The sequence below is a fragment of the Quercus robur genome, chromosome 5 (genome assembly GCF_932294415.1).
Source record: "Quercus robur chromosome 5, dhQueRobu3.1, whole genome shotgun sequence".
NCBI lineage: Eukaryota > Viridiplantae > Streptophyta > Magnoliopsida > Fagales > Fagaceae > Quercus > Quercus robur.
This window is the reverse complement of record NC_065538.1, coordinates 46,136,339-46,154,157: the sequence shown is the minus strand read 5'-3', so window position 1 is coordinate 46,154,157 and position 17,819 is coordinate 46,136,339. Positions and strand designations below refer to the sequence as shown.

Here is a 17,819-nt window from a genome sequence, read left to right as displayed (position 1 = left end):
AACGATGAAGACTAGAGAGAGCTAAATTTTTTCTTTTCATTTTTATCATTAAATGGTGATTTTGAGTGTAAATTTGCTTATTTATTTAGTTGTTGATAGTGGTTAAAATACAATTATATATATATATATATATAAAATATTCTAATACTTTGACAAATGGTTTAGATTTTATGATAAAACAAGTTTTAATTTTTTTTACCCATAAATGAAAATTGCTTCAGTTGACTTTTTAAATTATATAAAAAGAGGCCCCATTGAACACTATCGCCTTAGGCCATACAATATCTCAAGCTAGTCCTGGCTCCTATAAAATAAAAATAAATAAATAAATAACTACCAAAGGTTTCAATAAAAAAAAAAAATTCCATAAAAGATTGAAAGAAAAACTACTCACATCACATAAAATTAAAAAAACACTACTCTTTGAGCAACTACTCACATCACATAAAATTATTTTACCACAAATGTTTAACACTCATCACACCTCTTCATTTTTTTGTGATTAAAAATATATATTAATCCTAAATTATAATTTATGTAAATTATTAACTTCACACTTATAATTTGTTATAAAAAAAATTATGAAAATGTTATGAAGTCTTCCGTTAATAAATAAACATGGCTTACAAGTTCTTAAAAAAAAAAAAAAAAAAAAAAAAACACGGCTTACAAGTTAAGCCAGCCCAGCCCAAAAAAATAAAAGTTACACTTCTTCTTCGGCCTAATAGTAATACAAATACAGATTTAAAGAGAGGTTTTGCTTCCCCTACTTCACTACTCACTCCACTCGCTAAAACTTTTAATTTCATAAATATTTATTGTTGTTAATTCTTTCCACTACCGCCATGCCCATCACCGCCTTCGGCGCAAACACCGAGTTATCACGGTGCTTCTCTGGTCTAATCAGACCACCGTCCGATCAGAACCCCACCCCAATCCAACGGTCCACACGAATAAACTGCGCGTTTGATAGGGTTTTTAATGGGTCTCAGCCGCTAAAACAGAGTACGAGGAACCACAGGCGGCGTGTGCTGTCGGTGTCGACGAAGAACAGTGCAAATGAGAGTGAGAGTCTAACGTACAAGGAGGCAGGTGTGGACATCGATGCTGGCTCCGAACTCGTTCGTAGAATCGCCAAAATGGCACCTGGTATAGGCGGCTTCGGTGGTCTTTTCCCTCTCGGTATGTATGTATTGCTTTATTATACTTAAATTTTAGAAGTTCTTGTATTTTGTGAAATGCTCTATTTAGTTTTTTATTTTTATTTTGGGGGGTTGTTTAACTTGAATTGAATGTCTGTGTTGCAACGTGGCTATTTGTATTGTGAATGGGTTGTTGGAAAAAAGGAGGTTTGTTTTGTATTATGAACTGACTTCTGGAACACTAGTTGTCAATCAGGACAGAAACATAGGCTTATGAATTGTTTTTTTTTTTTTTTTTTTTTTTAATAATACGCTTCATCTTTAAATTTTCTTATTTTTTTTATGTGTTAATATTAGATTATAGGTGAGAGTGGTACGGTAACTTTACTTCTGTTTTTTGGCCAAAATCCAGATTACAACAACCCTTTTAATATTGAGTGAAAATTGTCAATTTCGTTTCTAAATTATAGTTTTAGTCATAAGTTGGTCCTTCTGTCCATTGCAGACTGTAAAATTGCCATTAAGTCTGGTAAAACAGTGTCATATCGCGGCGAGTTTAGTAAATTGACAGGAATGTTAAAGTTCAAGGACTTAAAATGCACCTAAACTTAAACTTGAAGGGTGTAATTTGGATTTTTGCTATTTTTTCCTTTTGGGGCAAATAATTATGGAGGATTGACATCTCGATTTTGTTACTTGTGTTTACTTTCTTAAGTTAATTATGGAGTAGTGATGTACTGATGTGCACTAGTGGGTGGTCCTGTTTTGACCCAAGTCCTTTGTAGTCTCAACTTCAAATTATCTTATTTTGTGATTGGGTGAATTGTCATTTTCGTTCCTGAAGTTTAATTTTTGTGATTTTTGTGGTTGAAATTAAACATTTTGGTCATCCCGCCCATTGCTTTTTATAAAATTGCCGTTAAGTTCAGTTAAATTACATTGTATAATGTATGTGAAGAGTGGCAGTTTCATAGATGTCAATGGATGGGAGAACTAACTTGACAGGAAAGCGAAAGTTTCTGGATTAAAATGTGAAAAAATAAACTTGAGGGAAGAATTTGATTCAACCAAACTTGGAGTATGTAATTTGGATTAAAGCTATTTTGCGTGTTTGTGTGTGAATGAATTAGGTAATTCATTTGGCAATTTTAGCCAGGTAAACTCTCATTCTTGTTCCTGCTAGATCCAAGCCAAGAAAACTTGAGGATAGTTGCTAATTTTTGTCTTCATTTGGTGTTCTTTTATAAGAAAATATTGTTGTTCCATGTTGGGCTTGCTTGTTTTGAGTTTTTAGAGTTTGCTAATCTATTGTCCATGGACAGGTGATTCATACCTTGTTGCTGGTACTGATGGTGTGGGAACTAAGCTTAAACTTGCATTTGAATCTGGAATTCATGAAACCATTGGGATTGATCTGGTAATATTTGATATCAAATTTTGTTAAATTATTTTGTTAGCATTTTTCTAATGCACTTTTCCTTGCTTCAGGTTGCAATGAGTGTCAATGACATTATTACTTCTGGAGCAAAACCGCTTTTTTTTCTTGATTACTTTGCTACTAGCCACCTAGATGTTGACCTTGCTGAAAAGGTACAAACAAATGTGCATAATTGGACTAGGTTGCATGGGTCACAAAAATTGTAAATGTACTAAAGCTCAAGCTGATTTGATCTTTCTGTTTTCTAATCTAGGTTATAAAAGGCATTGTAGATGGTTGCCAACAATCTGATTGTGCTCTTTTAGGAGGAGAGGTACGTGGCTTATTTTATTTTTATTACCTTTTTAGTATCTTCAAAATTTTGCTTGTGTCAATGAGTGCTCTCCATTAATATATCATGTGGTTTACTCCCTAGGGGTAGGTCCAAAGGACCCTGCCTTGGCAATAGGTCTCAAGGATAAGGCAGTCTTAAGTATTTTGTGTTTTGACTGTGACAAATTTCTACAAGCTTTGAATTATAATGGGAGGGAAAATCAAGCATCTAACTGCTCTTATAAATTAGTATATTAATCTAACATTCTGTTTGTGTCCTTTTCACATTAATGGGTCTCAAATGAGACAGTACTTGCAATTAATCAGTTCAAATATTGCAAGTATCTAATGTTGGCATATTGTACAGTATGTGAAAGAGCTAACTAGTGTTTTATTCTGCTTTGTGGGTTACTTCATGATTGTAGTACGAGAGGTACAGGGCTGAAGTACTTGGTTATGGAGAGGAAAGACCGGGTTGGGGGGGGAGGGTGGGGGAGGTATTTTTCTTAATAACACAACAAATTTGAGTGTACTCATCTTGTTATACCATCCCTCTCAGAATATGATGGATGTGGCCATGGCACACTTATACAGTTAGTTGATTGTGAAAATCATGTGTTTCAACATTTATGCTGCTTATTCAATTTGATTGGACTGTGTGTCCTGACTGGAGAGAATTAGCTTCTTACATGGTTTTAGTGAAGTTTGATTACATTTAAAACTATTGTGGTCTTTTCCCCCTTTTTTTTCTTCTCCATCCTCCCTCCTATTTGGATTAAATTTAGAACGATTATGCATATTCTTTAACCTCTAATGTGAATTTCATGGGTTTTGAATACCTTTCAGACTGCAGAGATGCCAGATTTTTATGCAGATGGTGAGTATGATCTCAGTGGTTTTGCTGTTGGCATTGTAAAAAAAGATTCAGTTATTGATGGGAGAGACATTGCGGCTGGAGATGTCCTTATTGGCCTGCCATCCAGCGGTGTTCATTCTAATGGTTTCTCTCTAGTAAGACGGTTAGTGTTGTATTCTAAAAGTCTTTACTATGCCATTATTTTGATAACATCTAATGAAAAGACTTCGTTAAATATTTGAAATAGTATTTGCTGAGGTATTTCAATAAATGATGCTTTAGTCTGCCAAATTATTGCTGATATGTACTGCTATATTTTCACAGGGTTCTAACTCGAAGTGGCCTTTCTCTGGAGCACAAACTTCCTGGTGAAGATGTTACATTAGGCGAAGCTTTGATGGCCCCAACTGTTATTTATGTTAAGCAGGTTACTTATTGCCCCCTATTTTACATTATACAGTTCAATATTGTCTTGTTGCTTAGTCTGACCAATGTGTTTTCCCCTTTCCTTCAAAATTAGGTACTTGACTTAATAAGCAAGGGTGGGATAAAGGGGATTGCCCACATCACAGGTGGTGGTTTCACAGACAATATACCTCGAGTTTTTCCAAAAGGGCTTGGTGCTGTCATCCATAATAACTCCTGGGAAGTCCCAAGTGTGTTTAAGTGGATTCAAGAGGTAAAATGTATTCTTTGTGTTGGAAATATTGAGAAAAGATGAAGTGATTGTTGGCAGAGTACTTCTGTCATCCATATAGTTTTTTTTTCATTGTCTGGTTTTCTTCAACTACCTATATATTTTTCTTGAAAACATAAATAAATTTTTTCCTTACGTTTTAATTAGGCGGGAAGAATTGAGGATGCTGAGATGAGGCGGACTTTTAACATGGGCATTGGGATGGTTCTAGTTGTGAGCAAGGAAGCATCTTGTAGAATACTTGAGAGTGGAAATGGAGCTTATAAAGCATACCGGATTGGTGAGGTTGTAAGTGGTGAAGGAGTGAGCTACCATTAAATTGTTGTATCATTAGTGTTGTATGCTGTTTTTTTTTTTTTTTTGGTGAAGTGTATGCTGGTTTTTTGTATGCATTAGATGAGATGAATTATATAGTGAGTTGCAGCATAAATTTCTGTTGTAATTCATGGATGAAGTAATTGGTCACATCAAAGCTGTTTTGTAGGACTTCATGACTTTTAATTACCAACAATTGGTGGTTTTGGTTGATGGCTGTGAGATGAATTATATAGTGAGTTGCAGCATAAATTTCTGTTGTAATTCATGGATGAAGGAATTGTTCACATCAAAGCTGTTTTGTAGGACTTCATGACTTTTAATTACCAACAATTGGTGGTTTTGGTTGATGGCTGTTAAAGTCAGTTTGTCAGTTTGTCAGTAGGACATTGTACATCAGGGATGTGAATAAATTATTATGACATACAAGCTGTATGTGATAACTTCAAAATTAAAACATTCAGTGATCATGGATAAAAGCTTAATGGCTGTCAATAGTAGATTGGTATCTTCCAAGTTCTATTACGTTTTGGTCAAGCTTTAACTCGTCAAGAGGCAAATCATTAAAGCACTTTCAATTTAAGTTTGTATAAGATATTTATTTCTGGTTTGTTTCAGGAATTTGCCAATTACTATCAAGATTAATCTGCAGCTTTAAATTTCTATACTCTTCTCAACCGCTTGCTCTATTGGTTGTGAAGGATAACTAGAATAGCTAGAGACTGGCTACTGGAGTTTGTAAAACAAAGTTTCTCGCCAAACTAGTTTAGAGAGAAACTCTACAAACTCCTCATGCATCTCTATATTGAGTGTGAATTTTGAAAATCTAATCGTTAGAATGCATGTTCTTATTATATTCTTCATGTATGTAAAATTTCAAGAAGATCAAAGGTCAATTGCTATCTTATCAAACATATGTTAAAATTTCAAATTTTTATGATCTAAAATTGTGTATAAAAAATAAATTTATTGATCGAATAATAAATAATATCCAATTTAAATGAAATTTGATATGCATATTAAGAACATAAAAAACATGAAATTCAATTGTTAGATTTCAAAATTCAATATATATATATATATATATATATATGAGAAGTTTGAAAAGTTTCTCTCTAAACTAGTTTGGAGAGAAACTTTGTTCGAGTTTGTAGGAAAACAAAAATCCAAATATCTCAATTTTTATCATGAAGGTGTAATAGTGTCAAAATGTGAGATGCCCAAATTAGTTTTGTTCTCTCTCCACCCAAAATAATAATAATAATAAATAAAATAAAATAAACTCACAATTAAAGGATAGAAAAAGAAAAGAAAAAAGAAAGGAGAGAAAATGAAGACTTGGTGGGTACTCTTTCAATGGTTGCCCTTGTTCTCAACATGCTCTTTTCCCCTTCAAAATTTTTCCTGATACTGCTCTCTTACTGTTTCTGACTGTCACAGTAGAACCTGTGACATTTCTAGCAACTTTTGGCCTTTCATTGTCAAATCCCCTAATTTCCCACTCAAGTTCTTCGGCAAAAGATCTTTCTGTTCTACTGTTATTAACTCCCCGGCAGGGAAAATTACTATCACTTCTTGCATAGTCATCTTGTAAATTCTTCCATTCTCTCTCACGAGCCAATGACCACGATTTATCTTGTCTAAGAAGAGGTGCTCTCCTTTCATTTACCAGTGGTGTACCTACCAAATTCTGCGCATTGAACATCCTCATTTCTTGCTGGTTCACACAAGCTGCTGATTTTCTTAAGTTTTTGCCGCTGTGTTGTGCCTCCATTTGCAAAACGAAGTGCTGGGATTCTGTCCCATTGTTCTTGAACTCACTGGACTGGCTGTTGCTCCAGATTGTATTCTGATCAAGTTGAGGATGAACGTGGCTTCTGGGGTCTAAGCTGTGAGCCTTTTGAAACCTTTGTCTATTGCGTGCTTTCTCTTTCTCTGTCCCTAAGCGATTCTTGCACTGAAATTGTTGCTGCCAATTGTCAAAGCCACAAGGATTGCAACAAATGCTGGACTCTTCAAGTAATCTGGGGATGAGATTCTTTGGCGGATATCTGAGAGGAGGAGAAACTATTAGAGGAATCTGATTCTGGTGAGCCAAGGGAACCCATGGAACTTCCCTCCTTTTAGAACAAAATCTTGTATCCGCTGGTTTCTGTTCTGGGCTCCTACTTGGTGGATCTGACTGTATTATGTCAAACACATGTGCGGCTGGTGCAGGTATGTTTTCTTTACATGACTTCTCACTCTGAGCCTTGTTTCTGTCAGAAATTGTGTTTGTAATATAATGGTTATATTAGAAATAAGGTGGCATTAGAGAATAAAATCCATTTGTACCAGCTGGGTTAACAGTTTGAAATTTTGAAACATTAGACATATAAACAACCTATAGATATGGAAATGTAGTAAAGGAGAGAACATGTCTTGAATTTTCATTATTCCACACAACTCAGCCTCGTTGAACTAATTGCTTAATTGTCATCAATTTGTTAAGGTGACCCTTGGTGTTCCAGAAATCATGCAATATGAGAAGTAGCTTGGGCTGCCCTCTTTAGTGGGCAAAGGAAAAAAAGAAAGCTTCAACTACATAAAGGAGAAGGTATGGCAGAAACTTCAAGGGTGGGAAGCCAAATTACTTTCCCAAGCCAGAAGTGAAGTGCTCTTAAAGGCAGTTATACAGACGATCCCAACTTACTTTATGGGATGTTTCAAATTGCCGGTGGGTTTGTGCAATGAGATTGAGGCCCTAATTAAGAAGTTTTGATGGAGGCAAAGTGGTGACCGTAGAAAAATCCATTGGGTTAAATGGGAGGAGATAACAAAATCCAAGACTATTGGAGGTATGGGTTTTCGAGATCTTGCCATGTTCAATGATTCTCTCCTAGCAAAGCAAGCATGGCAACTATTGCATAATACATCCTCACTCTTCTATAAAGTATTTAAAGCACTTTTTTTCCAAATTCATCACTTATGGAGGCTGTTGATTCAAGGATGGGGTCTTATGCATGGAAGAGTATCCTTAGAGGGAGAGACATCATTCAAAGGGGGGCAATATGGAGGATAGGAAGTGGAGAAAAAATTAACATTTGGCAGATACGTTGGCTGCCAAGAAAACACCCTCCATTGTAGCCAACTTGTCCTTTAGAGAGTTTTGAGAATCACATTGTGGATACACTTATTGATCCGGTCACAAGAAGATGGAATGAGGAGTTGGTGGACGGTCTATTTGTGGTAGAGGATGCGGAGTTGATTAAGAAAATTCCCCTTGGCTGAAGTGTAGCAGAGGACACCCTTTATTGGCCTTATTCCACCTTCGGTCACTATTCATGCAGGTTTGGTTATAGATTCCTTAAAGAGGAATCAGAGTTGCAAGCTCATCGACAAGCTCCACCAATCTATGATAAGAAGGTTTGGAAAGTGATATGGCAGATGCAAGTTCCACCGAAGGTAAAAAATTTTATTTGGCGAGCTAGTCGTAATGCATTGCCAACCAAACAAGCTTTGATGCGTAAGAAGATAGTTACAGACCCAATTTGTGAAAGGTGTAAATTGGTTGTGGAAGAAACAGAGCATGCTTTATTGTAATACCCAAAAAAAAAAAAAAAAAGTAAGGTTATTTAAGTAAATTTGTTTATGGGGTCAATTTTATAATTAATATTTCTAAGGGGTTTTTAGAAAATAAAGTTGAAACCCTAGCTATATATATATAAGCTTATTATGTCAACGTATAGGAAGAGATATTTTGAGAGAGGAGACTACCGAAATTACTCTAGAAGAGAAGGTTTGACTGCACAATTGAGGTAAGAGCTTAAGAATTTCTTTCTTGTCAAATCTAAGTTTTATTTAGAATTAGTGTATTTTTTATGTGGGTATTTTCGTTAATAGTGAGACTATTTAAAAAAAAAAAAATCCAATGAAATATGATGATGTAATTGAAGAAGGAATTAGATCTATTTTTCCTTGCCGGTGTTGCATTAACCGTAAATGCTGCACAAGTTTACCGAATTGAGTTTTGGTGAATAGCAAAAAGTTATGGTGTAGGCCGGTAGTCTGATAATTACGGAGGTAAAATATATGTGTCAAATAGTATTTTTCTGTAAAAGCATGTCAGGAGCTTGATTCTGGTTTTGATATAGTGCTTTTCTTAGTTTTGTCCTCATGCCAAAAGAGAACTATGGTCTGCGGCACTGGCAGGAAAGAAAAAAATATACATTTATATATGTATATATGATAAATGGAATTACCACCTTGAGAAAGCAACGCCAGCTCCTTTTCTTTATTGTTATTATTATTATTATTATTATTATTATATTTGTTTATTTGGTTGGTTGAGGCATAAAGGGGAAGTCAGTAGGTCTAACATAAGTGTATATATATATCAACTCCCGAATATAATAATGGGTGATGTACTTTTGGCCCTTTATGCTTGTAGGTATGGTGTAACTATAGACTTGATTCCTAGGACCTATTAGTGGCAGAAATGAAGAGAGCTAAAGTATTGTAAATTACGTGGGATTTTGGTGTGAGTGGATAGTGGGCAATTATTGGTTATTTTGAATAGTCTCTCTTATGGCGGATACTGTTATAAGTTTTCTTGAATTATTTGATTATTGAGTATGGTGTTTGAAAATTGTTCTAGGTGATATCTAAAGATTTTAGAGGAATTGTTAAGGAAAAGTTTCTTTTGGAATAGCTTTTGGAGGTAAGAAACCTTATCCTAATTAGTTTTATTTTGCATAATTCTAACAACTGAAAATTGTTTACAGTTGTTATAATTTTATTTCCGTTGTATTACTGATTTCAAGTAAAGAATTATCACAAATATATCTGACTACTAAATATATGATGTATTTTATTTAATTGTTTTTAGCTATACTGATTCAAAGTAAAGAATAGAGAATTTTCACAAATATATATGGGCATTGAATATAAGATTTATTTTATTTAATTGTTTTTTTTTTTGCTATATTGATTTTAAGTAAAGAATATAGAAATATCACAAATATATTTGAATATTGAATATATGATTATATATACGTATTTGAATAAGATATGTTTTTGTTAGAAACTATGATTTGATATATATGATTATGGACAATCTGACTATGAATTAATTCCGATACCCAAACTAATGGGGGTTATTCATTGGTGTTCTGATACCCAGTCAGTGGGGGTTATTCATTGGTATTCTGATACCCAAACCAATGGGGGTTATTAATTGGTACTCTGATGCCTGGTCACGGGGATATAGCGTGACCATAGTCATAAGATTGTTAAGAATATGAATTACGTTTGAGTATTTGAACTATTTTGAATCCTTAAAAATACATATGTGATTTTGGAAATGTTTGAGTATTTGAACCATTTTGAGTCCTTAAAACTACATATGTGATTTTGGAAATGTTTGAGTATTTAACTATTTTGAGTCACTTAAATTGCTTATGTATTTTTTGGAACCTATTGTAAGTTATAGCTTTTGATACATGGAAAACTGACTCTCTTCTAAACCATCTATGATATAGTTGTAAGATTAAAATATGTGATTTATGTGCAACTTATTATTTTGAGACTACGAAACTCCTTCAGTATTTTGAAAACACATAGAATATTATAACTTTGAAAAACACATATTACATCTTATACTTTACAGATCTATTGCTTGATAGAACTTATTAGGATTTTGGTTACATATTGAGTTGTCAACTCACCGCCCCCTTTTCCCCCTCCAGTTTCAGATTGTGAAGAATAGCAAGTTTTGGGAGTTTTGATGTTATGTTGTGAGCAGGAAAAGAAGATTAGTGATTTTGGGATTGGATGGTCTTCTAATCGTTTTATATTTATTGGTCAATTGGCATTATGTACATGAGGTTTGGATTTTGTTCCTATTAAATTATTGGATATCTATTTTGTTAAGACATATGTGTTTCACATTAAGAACATATGTCATGATTTTATGTAATTGGCTTATCCTTTGACAAAACGCGCTGTACTTGTATTTGGGTAGATTTAGGATGCGTTTAAATACTTCAAGAAACCATGTTTCAAGATCAAGTATTGAAGCCTTCAAGTCTGTTCAAGAAAACAAGTTAATAGTGCAAATTCATTAAAACTCGACAGCTGGCTCGACAACTGTATCTATCGAGCTTAAGAAAGCTGTTCAAAGTTCGGTGTGCTCGACAGCTGCTCGACACCTCCTATCTGTCGAGTTTTAAGATTTTCAGAATTCAAATTTGATTTTCTTGGGATTCGTGAATATGTCTTTGGGCCTTCTTTTCTCCTAACCCTAGACATATAAAAGGATTATTTTAAAAGCCATCAAACAGTTCACAAGTTGCACAAGCTTTAAGCAAATTCTGTTCAAGCAAATTGTGACTGGAGACGAAGTTCTTGCCCTAGTTCATCTCTTTCTCTTGAAAAAGTTGCTGTGTATATGCACCATAGGGTTTTGTGACCAAGCATCTTCTTGATCTTCATCGTGTGGATAAAATGAAGAACTTTGCAACCAACAACCTTCTTAGTTGGTGATTGAAGTCGCGTACTGGGATCCGTGCAATTGATTAGTCACGTACTTGGGAGTCGTGCATCTGAAAGGGGAACTGTCACTAAAAAACAAGTCCAATTGGGTATTGGGGTAAGGGTTCAATTGTAGGTTGGTAAGGTACTTGGGATTCCTTTACTTGTAACCACTTGTTGTGATAATAGTGGAGTTTCGGGAGTGGTGACCTGAAAATCACCCGGTGGGGTTTTTGCCGTTAGGTTTTCCTCATTCGTAAACAAATCGTCGTGTTATTTATTTTCCGCTGCATTATTAGTTTATTAGTGATTTGTTTGTGTTACCACGCGTTTGCATGATAAATTGATTAATTAATATCTCGGCTAATTAATTAATTAATTTCTATCACAAGGGGTCATTCAGTTTGTGGCCTATCAAGTGGTATCAGAGCAGGCACACTCTGATTAGGGTTTAATTTTTGCTGTGTTGATCCATTGACCCCTGTTTGTCATGGATAGAGGACAGTCACTAATCATACTTCCTTTATTTGATGACACTAACTATGCATACTGGAAAGTACGCATGAAAGCTTTCTTGCAGTCTTTAGATGAGAAAGTGTAGCAAGCTGTGGAGATAGACTGGACTAAGCCTATAGAAGCGCCAGCCGACTGGGATGATGCCAAGATTAAGGCGGCAAACTTCAACAGCAGAGCATTGAATGCATTGTTCAGTGCAGTCACCAATGAGGAGTTCAAGAAGATATCATCAACTAAAACTGCCAAGGAGGCTTGGACCATCCTCCAGACAACCTATGAGGGTACTAAGGTTGTCAAGGACTCAAAGCTTCAAAGGCTCACTACAAGCTTTGAAGAGATAAAGATGGAAGAGGATAAGTCATTCGATGAGTTTTATGCCAAGCTAAAGGACATAGTGAACTCAGCCTTCAATCTTGGGGAAACCATTCCTGAACCCAAGATTGTGAGGAAAGTGCTTAGATCTCTACTCGAGAGATTCCATGCCAAGATTACGGCAATAGAGGAATCAAAGGATATTGACAAGATTCCTTTGACTGAGCTGGTTGGAAACTTGCAGACCTACGAGTTAGGCGAAAATGGGTAATTACCCATAAAAATCTAACTATTCAGTTAGTTGGCCCGGTTTGTAAAGAATTTGGGATTTTAGCAACTCGAGCCTAAAAGGCTCGATTTTGGGCTCTAAATCGAGTTTTTAAGGCTCGATTTTTATGGGTCGTTCGCATCTGATCTGGCAAATTTTCCAGGTGGCGTCTGAATGGAAATCGAGTCTCTGAGACTCGATTTCCAACCCAAAAATAAAATATTAATAACCCAAAATGCAACGCCAAATGCAGAATCAGCGGAAAAAACGCAGAAAGAAAGAAAAAAAAAAAGAAAGAGAAGAAGAAGAAGAAGGAATGGAGATCAGCTCAAGTCGAACCAGGCCGCGCGCGACAGATCCAGGCTGGCAACCCGGCCCAGGCCGCGCGCGACCAGGTCGCACTGCGCGACCCAAGTCGCCGACTGTTTTTGGGGTTTTTTTTTTCTTTCTTCTCTGATGAACCCATTCTTCTCTGGTTTTTTTTTTTTTTTTTTTTTTTTTTTTTTTTTTTTTTTTTTTTTTTTTTTTTTTTCTTCTCTGATGAACAAGTTGTAGTGGTTTTTGTTTTTTTTTTTAAATGTAAATCGAGTCTCGGAGACTCGATTTCCATTCAGACGCCACCTGGAAAATTTGCCAGATCAGATGCGAACGACCCATGAAAATCGAGCCTTAAAAACTCGATTTAGAGCCCAAAATCGAGCCTTTAAGGCTCGAGTTGCTAAAATCCCAAATTCTTTACAAATCAGGCCAACTAACTGAATAGTTATATTTTTATGGGTAATTACCCATTTTCGCCTACGAGCTAGGGTTGACAAGAATAGGCAAGTCGGGTAAAAGCAAGAGCATGGCTTTAAAGGCCAAGAGCAGTGAGACAGATGAGTCTTCAGATGATGAAGATTCCAAGGTGAAGTCCTACATCACCAGGCAGTGCAAGAAATTTATGAAGAACGTAAATGGAAAGGGCTTCAACAAGGATCACAGGCAATCCAGTTCTTCTCAGTTTAAAGGCCAAGACAAAGGGAAAAATGATGCTAAGGAAGGTGGTTAGTACACTGTTCCAGCAGGACCTAAGTGCTTTAGGTGTCAAGGCTTCGGTCACATGAAACATGAGTGTCCTACATACCTCATGAGCATTGGGAAAAGCAAGGCACTTGCTGCTACCTTGAGCGACACCGAGCCTGAGGATGATTTTGACAATGATGATGACGGAATCTTGAATGCCTTCACTGCCACTGTTGATCCTACTGATGGGATTGTTGAAGATGTGGTTGAAGAAGAGGAATTGGTGGAATCTAAGTTTGAGAAGATGGATGATCAAGATGATATTCATACAGCCTATGAGAAGTTGTACAAGCTTTCTGAGAAGCATGAGAAATTATATAGGCTAACCATCAAGAAGCTCAGTGATGTAGAACTTGACCGTGAGGAGCTTTCTACAAAGTTTAATGAGGCTAATCAGACTATTGGAGTACTGAGGTTTCAGAACAATTTCTTGGCTAAGAAGACTAAGAAGCTTGAAGCGGAGCTGTTTCAAGTCAGAGCTCAGTTGTAGAGGACTTCAAGTGCAAAGCTTGATAAGATGCTCAGCATTCAGAAATTTGCTTCAGATCGAACAGGTTTAGGGTATGATCTTTCTTCCTCTAATACTGCTTCTTCTAGTACTACTATTTTTGTTCCTCCTGCTAATAATGTTAAAACTAATAACAATGAGATTAAAACTGAATTAGCTAGTGAGAACATAGACAAGGGTAAATCTATCTTAGGAGCACTCCCTAAGCTTGAGAAGAAAGATGTTAAAAACCCTAGGGCTAAGAAGGCTAACTCTCAAAAGCCTAAACAAAAGAAGCAGCATCTCTGTCATCATTGTGGAGCTGTCGGTCATACTCGACCAAATTGCTACAAGTGACTTGCCACTCAACAGAGCAACGGCATGATAGCATCTGGGAACCAGAATCAGCTTCAATCCTCTCTTACTCCCCTTGGAGATCTTCTCAAAGCTCTCATGTTCCTTTCGAACTTGAACGGTTTTAATTCTTCCCCTTCACCGCCAGTTCAAGGGTTTGCTAGATGGAAAGGTTCTTTCAAGGTGTGGATGGAAAAAGACTCCAAGTGATTCTGTCACTTTTCTCTCTCTTCTTGTTTTGTGTGTGCATTACTTATTTGTTTGCTTTCAAGTTTTGAGTCAGTCTAGTTTTTATGCTTTGGTTGTTTAACATGTTTTTGTTGTTGTTGTTGTTGTTGTTTTTTTTTTTTTTTTTTTTTTTTTGTTTTGTTTTTCATAAAAAAATTAAAAAAAAAATTGAAAAATCAGAAAAATACAAAAACAGTATGTGTTTTGTGTACATTGATACTTGTGTATCTTGGATGGCCATTGAAACAAAGTCTTCTAAACTTTGTATCATTTGTAACTTAAATGAGCATCTCTATGCATAACTAAGCAAGTGAGCTTTGTGGCTCATGTTTGTGATGAGTAAAATTAAGTTGTCTCTTATACTTAACATTCATATCACTCTTTTTGACGGGAAGGAGTAGAAAATCCTAAGAGAAAGACATAAATAACCATCTCACTAGTGTTGCCTGTCAATCATAATATGACACCTGTATGCTTTGGTATAGCAAAAGTGCAGTGTCAATGACATCTGTGTGCTTAGGCATAGCAAAATTGGAATGTCAAATATTATTGGGTATTTCTTTTCTCTCTCTAATATGCCCATGCATGATATGCTTAAAAGAAAAATATACAAAGAAAAATTAAAAGTAAAAAGATCAAAAATGTTTTAAAAATGATTGCAAACGTGTATTCTAGGAGATGTGGGAGTTATAGGATGTACCTCGAAGGTGATAGTCCCCATCAAGCAGTTATGATTGTGTGTGAGTTAAAGTGATTTTCTCATATCTCAAATTATCATAACATGTATACACATATGCAATCTTGCAAAGTTTTTCACACACAACACGCAATATTCTTTGCTATTCTTGATACATGTGCAGGTACAATGTGATTTGGCCATCACAAGGTTTTACATGTGTTTATGTATGCTCACTAAACTGTCTTGACCAGTTTTTGAAATATAAAATTGGTTAGACTTGTTTAGTGTGTGTGTGTGTTTTCGAAGATCCATGTGCTTAAAATTTTTATTGAGAGATGATTTTGAGAGCTTAATATGTTGATTGGATCATTGGTTGAGTTGCATGTTGGTTTGCATTCATGTCTGTGTTTTTCACATCTCGAAAAACTGGTTTTAAAAGCTAGCTCGACACCTCCTTGATACCTTACTGGTTGTCGAGCTTCTTTAGCTTTTTCTTATCGCAATCCCGACAGCTTCTTGATACCTGGTGGATCGATCGAGAATGGGTTTGCATCCTCGATAGCTTCTCGACACCTGGTGGATCAATCGAGCTTTTGTTCTTGATTTTATTGAGTTGTTCCTCGACACCTCCTCGATACCTTAGCTGTCGATGATCATTTTCTCAACACCTCCCTCAACAGGTTTCTCGATACCTCTCGACACCTACATCTGTTGAGATTTACTGTTGGCACTATTTAAGCTCCCTATGCGATCCGGTTTTCATTTCATTCGATCTCTCTCTCGATACTTCTCTGTTTCTCTCCCAAAATTCTCTCATCTCACTCCCTTAATTGTTCCTCAAGGTTTCTTCAAGCTTTTTCAAGTTTTCCTTCACTTGGTAAGCTTCTAATCCTTTCATATTCATGCATTTCATGTTTTGAAACCTAGGTTTTGGGGTTTTTGAAAAATTTTGGGATTTTTCAAAATTGATGAGTTATTATTGAAATTTTGGGATGAGTTTTCACTTAAATGAGTTTAAAACCTCATACATTGCATCACATTAGCATTATAATGGTATTGTCATGCATTTAGATGTGTGCTATCTATTTATGTACTGATAGGTTTAGATTGGGCTGAGCCCATGATGCAATTTCTTATGCATGTCACATGTTCATGCATTTCCCATGCATACGTACTCTCCTTTCAATACTTGATATATTTGTCATTGCTTGGGACTTTTCTAATTGTCTTTTTCTGTTTCTCCTTCTCTTTCTGTTTACGTTAGTCGTGTCTATGGCACCTAAGCGTAAATCCACTCCAACCCGGAACCCTCTTCGTTTCGGAGCTTCTTCGTCATCTGATCCTACACTATCTCATATCCGGTTCCATGATGATGATGCCTTTAACGCATTTTTGGAGAACTTTTCTAGACGAGGCATTCATTCGGAACGCCAAGTCATTCTGTCAGACTTTGCTGACACCAACCTTCCTTCTGTCATTCACAGTAGGGGATGGGAGTCACTGTGTGACGTCCCGATCACCTGTCCTCTCGTGCTTATCCAGGAGTTTTACTCCAACATGCATGGGATTGATCATTCAGTATCTCTTTTCTTCACTCACGTTCGAGGTACATGCATTTCTATCACACCGCAACTTGTTGCGGATGTGCTTCAGGTCCCTAGGATTGAATTTCCTGACTATCCTAGTTGTGAGTGTTTGAGGACTATGTCCAAGGATGAGCTCATGTCTACTTTTTGTGAGCGCCCTTCTGCTTGGGGTGAGTATTTGTTTACACCATGTCAACCTTTTGCTAAAGGTCCTAGATTCATGAACATGGTGATGACCTTTGTCTTGCATCCACTCTCTCACTATAACTCCATTACAGAGCCTCATGCTCAATTTTTGTAGTCGCTTCTTGAGCATCTTACTATAGATTTCCCTTCTCATTTCATTTTGTCTATTATAGATGTTCATCTAGATTCGGCGTCCCATGATAAGCTCATCTTTCCTTCCGCTATTACGAGGATCTTACGCCATTTTTCCGTTCCTTTTCCCTCTTCCGACCATTTTACCGTCATGTGTGCCATAGATTACGCTACCGTTAAACGTAGCGAGGCCTAGCTTCGGTTGTGGCAGTCGAATTCAGTAGTTCCTCCCTCTCGTTCAACTCCATCCTATTCTACTCCATCCACATCCACTCCTCCCTTTTCTTTGGGCGATGTGACTTTAGGAGACATCATGGCGCAGTTGTAGTGCATGGATGCTTGCCTAGATACATTATCTACGGAGTTGTATCGGGTGAACATTCGTGTCGGTCGTATTGCACGGCGACAGGCGACCATGGGTGGTTTTGCTCCTGAGGCTACTCCTTCACCACCTTTTCTCGTGGCTTCTGATTCTGAGGATGAGGATGATGATGATGGTGATGATGATGATGCTTTGGATGATGCTGATGGAAATGCTAGCTCTACCGATGAGATATCTACTTGACACTCTTACCCTTTGTCACTCGTGACAAAAAGGGGGAGTAGTTTTGGATATGAGAGTAGTCTATCTTAGGGGGAGAGTTAGTATAGGACCATTTTTGTTAGGGGGAGTGTTGACACATTTTGAGGGATGTAGTGAGGATAGTATGTATCTCTTCTTTTCTTTCTTTTTAGATAC

General features: G+C 36.4%; 1 protein-coding gene across 2 annotated transcripts; it reads left to right on the top strand.

Annotated features, from left to right (window-relative positions):
• Positions 1–744: 744 nt before the first annotated feature.
• LOC126726101 (phosphoribosylformylglycinamidine cyclo-ligase, chloroplastic-like) lies at positions 745–5,114 on the top strand. 2 transcript variants are annotated; one of them, XM_050431226.1, is made up of 9 exons: positions 745–1,182; positions 2,465–2,559; positions 2,631–2,732; positions 2,834–2,893; positions 3,739–3,911; positions 4,073–4,175; positions 4,269–4,427; positions 4,593–4,791; positions 4,824–5,114. In XM_050431226.1, exons 1-8 carry the CDS (start codon positions 846–848, stop codon positions 4,761–4,763), a joined length of 1,200 nt encoding a protein of 399 aa, XP_050287183.1. In that variant the 5' UTR covers positions 745–845; the 3' UTR covers positions 4,764–4,791; positions 4,824–5,114. The 2 variants fall into 2 exon arrangements, with proteins under 2 accessions (XP_050287183.1, XP_050287182.1); XM_050431225.1 differs by having other exon boundaries at positions 4,593–4,887.
• The last annotated feature ends 12,705 nt before the right edge of the window (positions 5,115–17,819 follow it).

Coding starts and splice junctions, on each gene's coding strand:
- LOC126726101 (XM_050431226.1), top strand. CDS start 846: ATGCCCATCACCGCCTTCGGCGCAAACACCGAGTTATCACGGTGCTTC. Junction 2,894..3,738: donor GTGCTCTTTTAGGAGGAGAG/GTACGTGGCTTA, acceptor AATACCTTTCAG/ACTGCAGAGATGCCAGATTT. Junction 4,176..4,268: donor CTGTTATTTATGTTAAGCAG/GTTACTTATTGC, acceptor CTTCAAAATTAG/GTACTTGACTTAATAAGCAA.